The sequence below is a fragment of the Osmerus eperlanus genome, chromosome 27 (genome assembly GCF_963692335.1).
Source record: "Osmerus eperlanus chromosome 27, fOsmEpe2.1, whole genome shotgun sequence".
In the NCBI taxonomy this organism is placed as follows: Eukaryota; Metazoa; Chordata; class Actinopteri; order Osmeriformes; family Osmeridae; genus Osmerus; species Osmerus eperlanus.
This window is the reverse complement of record NC_085044.1, coordinates 5,213,335-5,225,995: the sequence shown is the minus strand read 5'-3', so window position 1 is coordinate 5,225,995 and position 12,661 is coordinate 5,213,335. Positions and strand designations below refer to the sequence as shown.

At 44.7% G+C, this 12,661-nt stretch overlaps 4 protein-coding genes across 4 annotated transcripts in view; 2 read left to right on the top strand and 2 right to left on the bottom strand.

The window, feature by feature from the left end:
• The window catches only part of nrg2a (neuregulin 2a), a 94,793-nt gene that overhangs the window by 42,396 nt on the left and 39,736 nt on the right, over nt 1-12,661 (top strand). The gene's annotated exons all lie outside the window — the stretch shown is intronic.
• Nucleotides 3,073-4,712, top strand: epdl2 (ependymin-like 2). The gene is made up of 6 exons (XM_062453662.1): nt 3,073-3,190; nt 3,354-3,388; nt 3,514-3,648; nt 3,761-3,947; nt 4,094-4,181; nt 4,430-4,712. Exons 1-6 carry the CDS (start codon nt 3,118-3,120, stop codon nt 4,551-4,553), a joined length of 642 nt encoding a protein of 213 aa, XP_062309646.1. The 5' UTR covers nt 3,073-3,117; the 3' UTR covers nt 4,554-4,712.
• LOC134013830 (cytochrome c oxidase subunit 8B, mitochondrial) lies at nt 5,887-6,864 on the bottom strand. The gene is made up of 2 exons (XM_062453571.1): nt 6,691-6,864; nt 5,887-6,229 (listed from the first exon to the last, which is right to left on the bottom strand). Exons 1-2 carry the CDS (start codon nt 6,808-6,810, stop codon nt 6,134-6,136), a joined length of 216 nt encoding a protein of 71 aa, XP_062309555.1. The 5' UTR covers nt 6,811-6,864; the 3' UTR covers nt 5,887-6,133.
• Nucleotides 7,250-11,735, bottom strand: slc22a6l (solute carrier family 22 member 6, like). The gene is made up of 11 exons (XM_062453874.1): nt 11,365-11,735; nt 10,619-11,146; nt 10,386-10,489; nt 10,105-10,259; nt 9,809-9,977; nt 9,555-9,678; nt 9,307-9,422; nt 8,951-9,165; nt 8,737-8,845; nt 8,294-8,497; nt 7,250-8,175 (listed from the first exon to the last, which is right to left on the bottom strand). The coding sequence occupies exons 2-11, from the start codon at nt 11,015-11,017 to the stop codon at nt 8,079-8,081; spliced, it is 1,692 nt and encodes a 563-aa protein (XP_062309858.1). The 5' UTR covers nt 11,018-11,146; nt 11,365-11,735; the 3' UTR covers nt 7,250-8,078.

Below are 12,661 nucleotides of genomic sequence, written 5' to 3'. Positions count from 1 at the left end.
TCGTTCCTATGCAGATATGCTTCTTGTGTGTCTAGACTGCCTGCTTAACCATAACTGCATCTCCTGTTTCCAGGGTCCTAAGTGTCATTGGCACATATGTCTCAGACACGCTAACATTCCCTGTAAAAAGAAATAGGTAGAAATGTACACTTTGAGACGGGACGAAAGAGCTGTCTGTGGAAAGACTTGAATAGTATTCGTTCTGTAGAAACCGCCAGTTTTCAAGGACACTAGTGTGTGTTTAGGTCAGGCTGTCATATATGTGTTTATGTGGTCATGTTTGGGGGTTTTTTCCTCTATGGTTAAAGGTACACATAGGAAACATGAACCCTTTCACACCTCCATTTCCCAGAGGCTGATATATCACTGGGTCAATGTCAAGACAGCAACTCTTCTGACTTTACTTGCCAGACCCTTCCAGAACATTCATCTGGCATTCATCAGAGCTCGAACACATGTCTTTCCCTGTGATGACCCTGATCAACTATCAGTTTTTATGTGCACTCTGTTCCTCCACTCAATCCTGACATGCTAAAACACGAAACATGTGCTTTGTATTATCCCGACGAGTCTTGCTCTGTCGATCGATGTGTAGGCAAGCCAGCGGGCGTGCTTTTGGAATTGGTGGAACGACCAAAAGTAACCGTCTCAGACATAACATGGCAGTGCCATGCTACATAGGGCAAGCGTTTGACAATCTTGGAACAGCACGCTGGTCAAATAGGTACTCAGTCTCATTTCAAGGAGGCTAGATCAAAGCTATATGGAATCTACTTCCAGACCAAGCTTTGGAGACAACCCGCCAAAAGTCCACAGAAATACTTGGAGAGACACAGCCTGCATGATGTGTTCACTGGTACATACATACATGTTGATCAACATCTCCTGTGTTCAGGGCCTGGAGCAATGGCCTTAGTTGCCAACCAAAACATTCAGCTTGCCTTTGTATGTAGTGAAACCACACACAAACACAGACACACATTTTCGATCATTTCGAGGCCATACCTTTTCATTGGATTTTCGTTTTCATTCATGCCAGTACAACATGTCCTGCATTTACAGTAAGGTCACACCATGGCATCAATCGATGTTTCGATAACTATGTCTACTACATTCCTGTTCCCCTATTTGGCACAGTGAAACAGGGCCCAAAAGATGAGGAAAACGAATGGTTGGAAACTTGACATTGTAACTTACACAAGTGAGAAGACAGATTGCTTTCAAGGGGGTATTATGTGAGATATTTCACCATGAGTATATCAACTGTTCAGATCAATTTGGCAATTGAGAACTTGCTGTTCCACTACATCTGTTTTTAACTCATTGGCAAGGTCAAAATCCTTAAAAGCAATACCTTAAAAGCTGTTTTGGCAAAACATTACAGTAAGTGCAAAGACAAGAAACTGGCCCTTTTGTTTAATGTTGCGCATCTAAGTCGTCACGTTAGACAAGACTTGGCCTGCATCGAAGAAATCTAGGATGCTACGAATTCTAGGAGTCTGTTTCTTCCATCGCGGTGTTGTAGATTGTAACAATCTCAAAAATGATTTACATGTGAAACACTTGAGGAGTTAAGATTCTCTGGGAGTGAGACTAGATGTCAGTTTATTGGCTAGAAGACTGTCTCCATTAGAGATTTTCCGGATTATGATTTTTTTTAAATATATATATAATTATTTCAGTTTATTTAAAAGATGACTAATGGATTTTGGTTGTTAATGTGTTCATAGTTAATGGCTGTTGTCTGGTTATTGTCTTTGAGATCCCATTAGCACTATAAATCTTAATTCCAGTTTTGCTGTTATGAATCTCCAAATGTAGGACACACACTCGTGAACAGCTAAATATACTCTATGCAATTTACCAATGTTTTCAGAGCTGTGAAATTGCATTGAAAATGGCTCTGGCTCTTGGTTTTTAAGACTTATGATGCGAAGAACGCAACATTTGAGTTGTGTGGGCTCAACAAGGCTTATTTGAGGCGTAAATTGCAAAGAGATTGTTCGAACCCTTCATTTGGATCCTTACAGTCTATTATCAACCCACTACAGAGAGAACATGACATCATGGTCGCGTCACATGTCTCATTGACCCACACATTCCCTACCTCTCTCTCTCTCTCTTTCTCACTCTGCTTTAACAGCTTTTCACACACACACACACACACACGCACAGCTGCCTTCCATTATTGTTCCGTGGTTGTAAACCACAGAGGGTCACTGTCCTCCTGGGATTCGTCGTTGTGTCGTGCCATTCCGAGCACACGGCGTATCAAAGCATCGCCTTGAGACGGCTCTTCACGGCGCTATTAGACACAGGTGTGGCCCCCTCAACCCAGCCTGTCCCGCGCTGTACACACGGCACCACTGAACCCACCCACAGCACGCCACGAACCGGCCTGGTCGGAGCTGGCCTTACATCAGGGCCCAGGAGAGCCGCAGTAACAACCGGTTGTCGAAGGAGAGGATTGGAAAGGTTTGGAAAGGAACCGAGGACGGGACGGGATCACGTGACGTGGGAAAGGTGTTCCACGCCGTCCAATCCACCAGGGGGCGATAGGCTATCCCAGCCGCTGCAGTACGTGGAGTTTTTGAAGTGCAGCTTTCGATTCCTTCTTCATCAGGGCTTTGCAAAAAGTAAATGACTTGTAGGCAAACCGTTTACAACCCATCCTTCACTGAGATGTCGAAAGGGTAAGGATCCTTTACAGTGGGCGCCTGTGAAAATAGCCTGTTCTGACAGTCACCTGAGCAACGCACCCAATCTCACAAGGACCTATGATGACACCTTCTAAGACTACGAGTGTAATGACTTGTCTCATAAAAGTCTGTAAATGATACACATATATGCGTCCGGTATGACTATATCACATGACGGTTAACAGCTCTTGAACAATGCCCTATGACATCGTTCTGAAGGTCAACACTGAGGTAATGACGTTACCGTCGTGCCTCCATCCCAACAAAAACGTTCAGGTGTGGAGATTTACAGACTCAAGGTGGGGGATTGTGGGGCGGTCTACGCTGGTGTGGGTGTGCGTAGGTGTGCGTATATAAAACCAAAATAGACGGCACTGTTGCTGCTTTGCTGCTGTTGGATCCGGATCTAAGATACACCATGTCTGTGTCCATCCTGTTGGCCATTTGTCTGGGTCTGGCTGTGGACAGCTTGGCCCAACCGCATCCATGCAGTAAGTGCAACCATATAGAGATTTTGCTACTTGCTACTAACACTGCTTGGGCATTCAACGCATTGCTTTCATTTGAATGTTTTTGCATTTTTGATACAACTTTCTCCCATTTGGAAAATATTGCCTCTGAGAGTCATTAATCAAAATGTAATCTTCATTTAAGAGTCGCCACCTTTCATGCAGGGTCATTCAGTCGTGGTAAATTCTTTGTTTTAATCTGGCCCCTGAATTGAATTGACATAGAGAAACCATAAACAACCTATATTGATGTGACAGATATGAATGGAACCATGGCAGAATGTTTAATTTTTTGGACACAACAGATCTACCCCAGTGGAGATTATTATTCCCTGGAAGAGTTCTTCTACGACGGGGCAGGGCAGAGAGTGAAGCGCAGAGCACTGGAGACCGTGAACAACAACACAATTTACAGAGAGGAACTTATGCTCTATCAAGAGGTACAGATGCTTAACTTTACACGAGAAGTCAACCTACACTCAACTATGTTGGGTTGACATGCATGTGAATGCTGACTTGTTGTCCTACTACTTTTTGAACTGCTCCCTATAGGGTGTGTATTATGAGATATATCACCACAACAAGACCTGCACAAAAGCTCCCTTTAAGGTTAAATGGTTCCCTATTGAAGTGCCAGGAGATGCCAGCTTCCAGAAGCAGTTTGTCATGGGAAGTTTGTCTGATGTCAGAGAGGGACTCTTAATAAACAGCTGGACAGGACAGCTACCACAGTTTAAAGGTAAGACGGTGGAGAAAATCGGATGATTGGATTGTCTTTGATCAAACTTCCATTGGTTTACTGATCTTCCAGATATGATCAAAAGCAGTCAGAAGAAGTCCTTTGTGGAGTGTACGTTGGTGATAACATCTCTGTTCTTTCTCCAGCCAAATATCTCATGACCTTCACTGAATTCGGTTGCCTCCCTCTCTCCATTAACCTCAATATTGAGAATGTGGGCTATATTGTCCAAGAGTGAGTTGTTCAATCTTCACGTCCATTGTTTAAAACACAATGCAATACCATCACACATGTAATTCAAATACATGGCTTTTGACTCAGTTGACACCCTTATTTTGAGTGTTTCAAGGTCTTCACATGCTTTATTGAAACCGTATTCATGAAATGCCTTTTATAAAGGCCTCATTAAAATCATACCCCCAGGTATGAACACAATTCGCCTCAGTAACACCCGTAAATAATTATTCTCTTCTTTTCTCCAGTTTTTATGACATCGTTGTCGGCATTGAGGATCCCGGCGTGTTCTTCCCGCCTCCGTTCTGTGACAAAGCCTCCGACAGGGGTGAAACTGTGACCGACTTCATCGACACTCTCGTCAACACATGAAGTTACAATCTGGGAGATGCGGCTGACAATTTTGCCCCTCCACTGAATGCATTGTGAAACGTGTGCTTGAGCACATGCTGACTAAACAGGACATCATTGGCTGTCTTTCTGTTCCCTTTGTCTGAAAATCGAGCGAGTGAAATAAAGAATTCTCCCGTGTGACTCGTTTCATCTCATTTCCCGAAGGGCGTGAAAATGCAACATTCTTAGCCGAAGCGACGCGGGAACGGGGCATGTAGAAAGCCCAGCAACGGTCATGAGTACATTGTTCTGCAGTATGGTCAGTCAAAGGAACAGTCTGCCTTTAGTCACATTGCAAAGTCACCACATTCCAGCCATCAGGCGCAATGAACAACATGATCATACTACACTGCAATTATTACATCTCAATCACTCAACTAGTCTTCCAGAAATGTCTCAATTAAAGTAGTGCCTATACAGTTCAACGCTTGGTACAGAACAGCAAAGGCAATGACACATCAAGCACAACATCAACCTATCATGGGTGCAATTCCTCGACCAGACACTGTAAATATGAAGAGATGATACACACGTTATGAACGGCTGTTATCAGGCTTCTGCTGAGCTAGATAATGACCCATCCATCCATGGGTCATTATTCAAGTTACAACAGTGCTTCTCCTTCCTGAGGTAGCTGAAGTGATTGTGGCATGAGCAGCATCTACCACAGCATCATGGAGATTGTTCTGACTGCAGGAATCCCAGAGTGGTATTGTAGCGCCACCGCCTGGGACAAGAAGGTTATCCAGAGTAGAGCCACCAACCAGAAGAGCCCTCTCCATCACTAGATGGGTCAGATTGCTGAGCGGTTAGGGAATGGGGCTATTAATCAGAAAGTTGCCGGTTAGATTCCCGTCTGTGCCAAATGAGGTTGTGTCCTTGGGCAAGGCACTTCACCATACTTGCCTCGGGGGGAATGTCCCTGTACTTACTGTAAGTCGCTCTGGATAAGAGTGTCTGCTAAATGACTAAATGACTAAATGTAGACACTACCCACATTCTTTTAATTTGTTGTAGTTTGTTTATAAGAAATGCACTTAGTCTAAAATGCACTTTTAATTAGATAAGAAATTAAGATTTAAACCAAGATATAGGACTTAGGAAACAGTCAAGGGAAGCCAGACCAAGATATTACAATTTCCATTTCCTTTGTATCCTGTCAAATGGTGAATAAACTTAAACTTGAATGGTGATTAGCAGACTTCTTTGGGTTGCATCATAACTGAGCCTCCTCAACCTTTAGTTAACTTAAGACATGGATATCCTTGGAACTGTTAGCATTGTCAGGAAGAAAAAAGACAAGATCCATCCATTATAAAGTTTAAATTATCAGGTTTTATTACATATGTAACATTATCCTCAGTGAGGGATGTCAATTATGAGGAGCCTGGTTAGTTGGAGTAAGAAGAGTAAACTGCTGCAGAGGTAGACAGCTTAAGGGTTTGTTCCGCAATATTTAAGTAAACTTGATAGTTGAGGTGATGGTCCCAGGTTTGTCTTGTATATATTGAATGTATTGGTAACGACAATGCTGGATGTTCCAGTCAGCACAGTCCAGATCATTCTTTGCTCTTGTAGCTCTCCAAGTTAGCCAGGACCCAGCCGGCAGGTCCCAGAATGGCTAGAGCAAACATGCCCAAGCCAATGGCTGTCTCCTATGAATGGAAACAGACATCGGGAAAGGGGATTATTATTGAATAGAGCATTGAAATTAATTTTGTCCACCAAAGAACCTAATTTCCATATGGGAAACCTCTTGGAAGTAACTCGATTTACTTCATTGAAATTAGCATTATGCAAGACAACCCATGTACCAATGTCAGGACATGACCTACAAGCGTGATGCTAATAAAGGATATTTCCACAGGATAGAATGAATATCACAGTGACGCGGCAAATCATTATCCATGTCCACAACAACACATAAATAATTGTTATAATAAAGAGGGTGTCAGAATATTTCCAGCTAACTACTTAGCTAGGCTGGCACCTACAACAAGATAGCTATCTAGTAGCTACAACATGGCGCCTTACCAAGCAAGTAGCTCTATGCTAAACTGAGCAAAGGCATTAAGCTAAGCAAGTTTAATAAAACCCCAAACGAACATATACTCACAACAGGACCAAGGGCGTCTTTGGCCGGTCTGGTGAACACGTTGGCCCGCTGGACGACAGCCGTACTCCGCAGTGCCGGAGCAACGCGGGTAGCGATAGTTCTGAATACTCCTGACGACATTTCTGTTTCAAGCAATGTTGCTGGTTGAAGGTGGTTAGGAGGAAGTCACTGTCATCTGACAGGTCAAGGGAAATGACGTCTCGGGATTTGTGAGTGTATTATGGGAACTGAAGTTTAAAAGCAGAGGGAAGTGGCAATCTGATAGTGGAGTGTAGTTATATATTAGCCTTTTTTCCGTTATATACGGTATTGTATTCCCTTAAACCTATAATGTGTTTAGATAGAGAGAGAGAGAGAGAGAGAGAGAGAGAGAGAGAGAGAGAGAGAGAGAGAAATACATTGCCCCACTGGCCAAAGAAGAATTGCAATGCCCAGTATTAGCCTACCTTGTGTGTAAAAATATTTGTGCAACAATGGTTGTATACTATTCTGTAAGAAAGGCATAATGAGTGTAATTTTCTGTGATAATTTCTAAGGCAAACAAAACTTTTCAATCGTTTAATCTTGTTCAATCTCTTCCCCTCAGCGTCTTTTTTTCTTATGTTTAATTACAAATGGATTGTTCAGAACCATCCAAATCATGGCAGAACAGCCTGCTCCATCCACTATATAACCTGTGGTAATGGTAATGATATGCCACAACTGGACAGAAGGATGTGGTTGATTTTAGAACAAGTTAACAATTTTTAAGCATTTGACCCCCATTAATCATGGTATTGTAGTAAGAATTTAATATCATATAAGATGTTTAAAGTATGAACAAATCTAATTTGGTCAAAATTATAAAACAAATACATGTAGAAACAACTGGTGATACCATAGCATAGAGCTGAATTGTTGAAACTAAAGCCAGTATTTAGTCAATAGTTTGGCCAGACTCTACATTAATAATAAGCAGTCTATCTGTATTCTGAGTGTGCATGATGGCTATGAATCACAACATTAACAATTGAGGGTAACTTTAATACCTGGATTGACTTGGAGTTGGAGAACGATTTTATGGAAGAGAAAGAAAATAGGATAGTATTAAATTCATCATTCATGCTCTCATTCATTCACTAGTCCATGTCCTACAACAATCTAGTTACGACATGAGACAAGACATATACAAAAAAAGTATTGGACCAATTTAGAGTTAATATAAATAATTCCCAGGTACAATGTGTAATTGCAGGGTCCAGATATGAAACCAAATCCCATAAGAACAGTCATACCATGTTGATATATTATGAATAGGATGGATACAACATAGCGATTGCAATATCTTCAGTTAAAAAGTATTCTATCTATTTACATTTGACAACAAAGAGCAGTAACACAGCTAGTGCTCATGCACTCTCCTTTAGCAATGTCGTGATAGGATCCTGCAAGACTAGCTCCTCCTTCCTAGGTGAGGACGTTGAGCTTTTTCTTTTTCCATTCGCCCTGGGAAAAAAAACAAAAACAAATGGTAGTTTCCAGCAATTTAATTGGGTCATATTTGATTATTTGCTGCCCCCTATAGGACATAATAGATAGTTGTTGTATAGTTGCTGGTCCTCACCTCTCCTCCACGTCCTGAATTGTGTCAGGTAACGGTGAGCCAAGGGTCTCTGGGAGGAAGTAGGCAAACACCCCAGATAAGATTGGAGCTCCCCCGTAGATGAAAGCTGGCAACCAGGGCACTGCATCCGCAGAGAGAAGAACCATAGGGGCCACCATGGCACCAAGACGGGCCATCATCGCTACCCAACCCATACCGTTTTGCCTGGAGCAAAGAAGACCCAAAGGAAACAATGAAACCGTTTCGCCCGGTATTTACACATCTTCTTTTGGTCCTTGTCAGCTCTTTTCTACGTTTACGTGAACGACATCCAGTCATCGTTGAGTTCGACATCATTCTGTCCTGTCTGGGTATCAAACCTAGCTCGCGAGTGCATGTGCCTGGTCAACAGGATTTCGTGGGGATGCAGAGAATAAATTGATGACCAAGGCCATGAGGAAGACCTGATGACAGTGGGGTACAGCTCTCCGCTGTAGAGGTAGCAGCAGTTGAAAGAAGCAGCCAGGCACCCTTTCCCCACCACAGCCAGCGTGGTGCGCAACATCTGCTTCTCTGCATAGCCATGGGACAGGAAATGACATCACCGTCGGTTGTTAGGAGGATGCTACAATGACAGCAAGGCCACGTTGGACTCGTGCAGGCAACGTTCCTACTTACCAAATGGGACTGAGAGGTTGATGAGGATGGTCACGCCAGATAGTATGAGGGCGGCGCACTGGGAAGGCCGCCGGCCAAGCACACTCATGGACACTGTGATGACCACTTTGGCAGGGATGTCCACTGCTCCGAAAATCACCTGAATCAAGTAGATGTCCACGCCAAACTTTTGCAGGTCCATGGACAGTCCGTAGTACGCAAAGCTTGTGGAAAACCTGAAGGAACATCCCACATTTTTTTGTGGTGTTGGATCAGACTGGGTCAGGTGGTCAGACTGGCCCGTACGGTATTGAATTGCAGCGAACGGAATTAGATTAGATAAGGCCGCATTCGATTCTGTTTCTATTTGTACCGACCAGACAGCACTGAGGCAGACGGTGATGGTCCTCATGGAGGGAGTGCGGAACAGGTCCAGGGCAGAGTGGGTCCTCTGGGAACAGGACATTTCCTTCTTCATGGACTCCTGCAGCATCTATACACACACACACAAAGACACAAAGGCCGTTCTTGCAATATACCTCTAAACCTGCAGCCACAGGGCTTAGGCTTGGTACGTGATGTAGATACACACAAACTGTACGCACACATACTCAAATTCCCTTACGTCGAGGTTGATTTTCTCCCCTTCCTCGTGACGTCCGTTAAAACGAGCCACAGTCCTGAGGTTTTTGACCGCTTGCTCAGACTTTTTATTCAAGACCAGCCACCTCGCCGATTCCAGGAACCACCTGACCAGGACAGATGCGTCAACTCCTTGCAAAGAACGATCTCACAATATTTGTACGTTTGATATTTGGAAGTCGAAACGTTTGCTGCTCGGTTTAAAACTTCACAGGCATGACAAGCTCTGGGCCTCACCATGAGTATAGAAAGGAGACGTAAAAAGGCAGAGAGACCGCCAAGGTTAGCCACCTCCAGTCTCGAATAAAGTAGGCCACAACCGCCAGGATCAACTGGCCCATAGTGTAGCAGTAACCCGTCCCTGTGCCCACCACTGTCCGCACGTGCGTGGGAATCCACTCCACGACTAAGGGGGAGAAGCAAACAGAACCATGGGACGGGACTCCCACTGGCCCGACAGTGGGAGACCACAGAGAAAACAAGTGTGTACCCGGGCATGCGGAAGCCATGGTGTGGCTCTCCCTCCGACTTACTCAAGGAGAAGGAGTTCAGCACCAGGCCACACAGGCCCATGCCACAGACAAAGCGAAAGACACAGAACACAGAGAACGAGGTGGAGAAGGCAGCGCACGTCCCCCCGACTGCGATCAGCAGGTTGGAGATAAGCAGCAGGATGCGGCGTCCATATCTGAAGGGGGGGGGGACATTGGAAACGATTTAAGGTTTAAGGTTTGATTTGAAACGGACAGGAGATTCCAATTTGGCCACACTTGTAGGTCTTTGTCTAGCCATCGACACAAGTTGCAGAGGTTACTTGTCAGACAGGCTCCCGAAGATCAACGCTCCCACGAGCACCCCTCCCATGTAAATGGTTTGTCCCATCTGCTTCAAAGAGCGCAGGTCACAGACCAAGTCCCACTGTCGAAACAAAGAGAAACGTGACGGCGTCGGTTCATAAACGACTCGAGCGTGCACAACACTCCCCCTCAGTTCGAGACCCGTCGCCGCTGTACGTAAGCAGAGGGGGGGGGGGACGTCTCAACATACCTCTGATATGATCGTGGAGGTCATCTCCGTCATGTTGTAGGCCCAACCGTCTGTGCACCCCTGCAGCTCCGGGTCGGTCCCTTCCGATCCACCCTCCGACCCCGCGGTCTCGTTCGGTACCAGCAAAGACCACTGGGGGGCAGCGTAGCGCTGGCATCTCTGGGGTTGCCCCTGCTGGTCCAGGGGCACGGTGACCAGGAGAACCTCCCCCTGGCTGAGGCGGGACAGGGCGCTCTGGTTGGCGTGGGCGCTGCAGACGTGGGGGGGCACGGAGGCCACGAAGTTCTGGAGCAGGTTGTGGCTGGCCATCATGAGGATGGGCATGCAGAGGAGGGTGACGTGCGCCACTTGGAAGCGGCCCGTGCTGCCGACCTGCTCCAGCAGGTCTCCGAAGGCCATGGCTGTCGGCCACAGAAGCTCAGCTCAGGGCTCTGCGGGCACGGAGGAGCGGTCTGGAGGCTGGGAGATTCTCTCCACCACCCAAACTGGGTCCTCGCTGCTCTTCAACCCTCTCTGCAACACAAGCAGCTAGCAGAGCCCAGAGTAGCTATTTAAAAAAAAGTGTACGCATGTATGAAAATGTACATTTTGCCAAACACTTGTGGTAGAACGATTAAACAAAATGTAGTCATTGTAACTGAATGCTAACGGAAGTAACAGAATATGATTACAGACACCAAAAATATGCATGTTAATATTGTAAAACGGCCTCTACAAATAGTCTGTAAAGTATGATTTAAACTTACCTGTTAAAATGGTCTATGTGCATTTGGAAGAAAATATGCCTTGTTAAAAAAGATCTTCACACCAGATGAATCAGAAAATATACTTTCGAGCACAATCATGCACGAAAAGAAATTAAATAAAAATCAGAAAGTAAAATCCAAACGGTGCGACACGATTTGCTTGCAATGCTGTAGTAGGTAATCAGCTCTGAAATTCCAAAGGCTTTTCTAAATTTAACTGTGGATTATAACAACCATGATTAAACCGCTTGAGGTCTGAAGTATTCGTTTCTGACCACTGATGGCGAATGAGAGTCCATGCTGTTGAGTCCTAGGATAACACCAACTTTGTTATGTGCGTGGACACACACACGCTCGTTCTGTCTCTCACATACCCCCCCCCCCACACACACCCACCCTGTAACACCTTTTAACAGTCCCTTAGCCTTCATGGATTACAATTCAACTGTAAGGCGTGTGTGTGTGTGGTTTGGTTGTAAAAGAAGTGCGTGTGTGTGTGTGGTTTGTCTGTGTGTGCATAGATGTGTGTGTGTGTTTGGTACCTTACCCTCCTGCCTGCGTGCATGCAGGGTGGGAGGGCCGTGCAAAGAGTTGAGAAACACTGAAGAGACATGCTTTCCAGACAACAGAGCTAACTGGATAAGATAAGCATAGTGATTACCAAAAGGTGGCACAAGAGGTGAAATTGTCACTGAAACTAGCCCTCCAAGAATACATTTGTTTGATTTTGTATTGGGGTTTTTGATTAAATACCATATGTTCTTTGCACCAATGTTTCGAGTAGGCATAGCCTACAAAACCCATTAGCAGGGAATGGCTTTTCAACTTATAGTAACTTATCTTTCTAATCTGAACTCCTGCCTGGTTTAACGTGCAACAAAGTCCAGACCCCTAAAGTCCCACTCGACTCAAAACACCCAATAAAACAGTGAGGCATGGGTTTGGGAAAGGCCAGTTCTATTGACACAAGATAGGACTTGTTGTTGTGGGTGTACTGGGTGTACTCAACCAGTGAATAGAGAAGAACATTCCAGTAGTATAATGGTGAATCTCTAAGCCGTGGCGGAAACAATATTGTGAAAAAATATCAAATATTCCAACATCAGTGTGTGAAAAGTGCCTGTTTGTTTACTTTCTCTATCTCCCTTGTCATTTGATTGTAAAGGACAATTGTGGCAAATGAATGACCGCATGCACCTTCCTTCAGTTCATCCAGTTGTTTCGCTGGTTTGACATTTTGACCAAATGTACTATGACTCAGCAATTTTGTTTAATACTTTTCTGAGGTGAAAAGGTC

What these genes read in the sequence shown, in the direction of transcription:
- epdl2 (XM_062453662.1), top strand. Translation starts at nt 3,118, where the DNA reads ATGTCTGTGTCCATCCTGTTGGCCATTTGTCTGGGTCTGGCTGTGGAC. An exon ending in GGCCCAACCGCATCCATGCA is followed by an intron (nt 3,191 to 3,353) that starts GTAAGTGCAACC and finishes TCTTCATTTAAG; the next exon opens with AGTCGCCACCTTTCATGCAG. An exon ending in TGCAGGGTCATTCAGTCGTG is followed by an intron (nt 3,389 to 3,513) that starts GTAAATTCTTTG and finishes TGGACACAACAG; the next exon opens with ATCTACCCCAGTGGAGATTA.
- LOC134013830 (XM_062453571.1), bottom strand. Translation starts at nt 6,810, where the DNA reads ATGTCGTCAGGAGTATTCAGAACTATCGCTACCCGCGTTGCTCCGGCA. An exon ending in AAGACGCCCTTGGTCCTGTT is followed by an intron (nt 6,230 to 6,690) that starts GTGAGTATATGT and finishes TTCCATTCATAG; the next exon opens with GAGACAGCCATTGGCTTGGG.
- slc22a6l (XM_062453874.1), bottom strand. Translation starts at nt 11,017, where the DNA reads ATGGCCTTCGGAGACCTGCTGGAGCAGGTCGGCAGCACGGGCCGCTTC. An exon ending in CCTCCACGATCATATCAGAG is followed by an intron (nt 10,490 to 10,618) that starts GTATGTTGAGAC and finishes TTGTTTCGACAG; the next exon opens with TGGGACTTGGTCTGTGACCT. An exon ending in GTCTCCTTTCTATACTCATG is followed by an intron (nt 9,679 to 9,808) that starts GTGAGGCCCAGA and finishes TGTCCTGGTCAG; the next exon opens with GTGGTTCCTGGAATCGGCGA.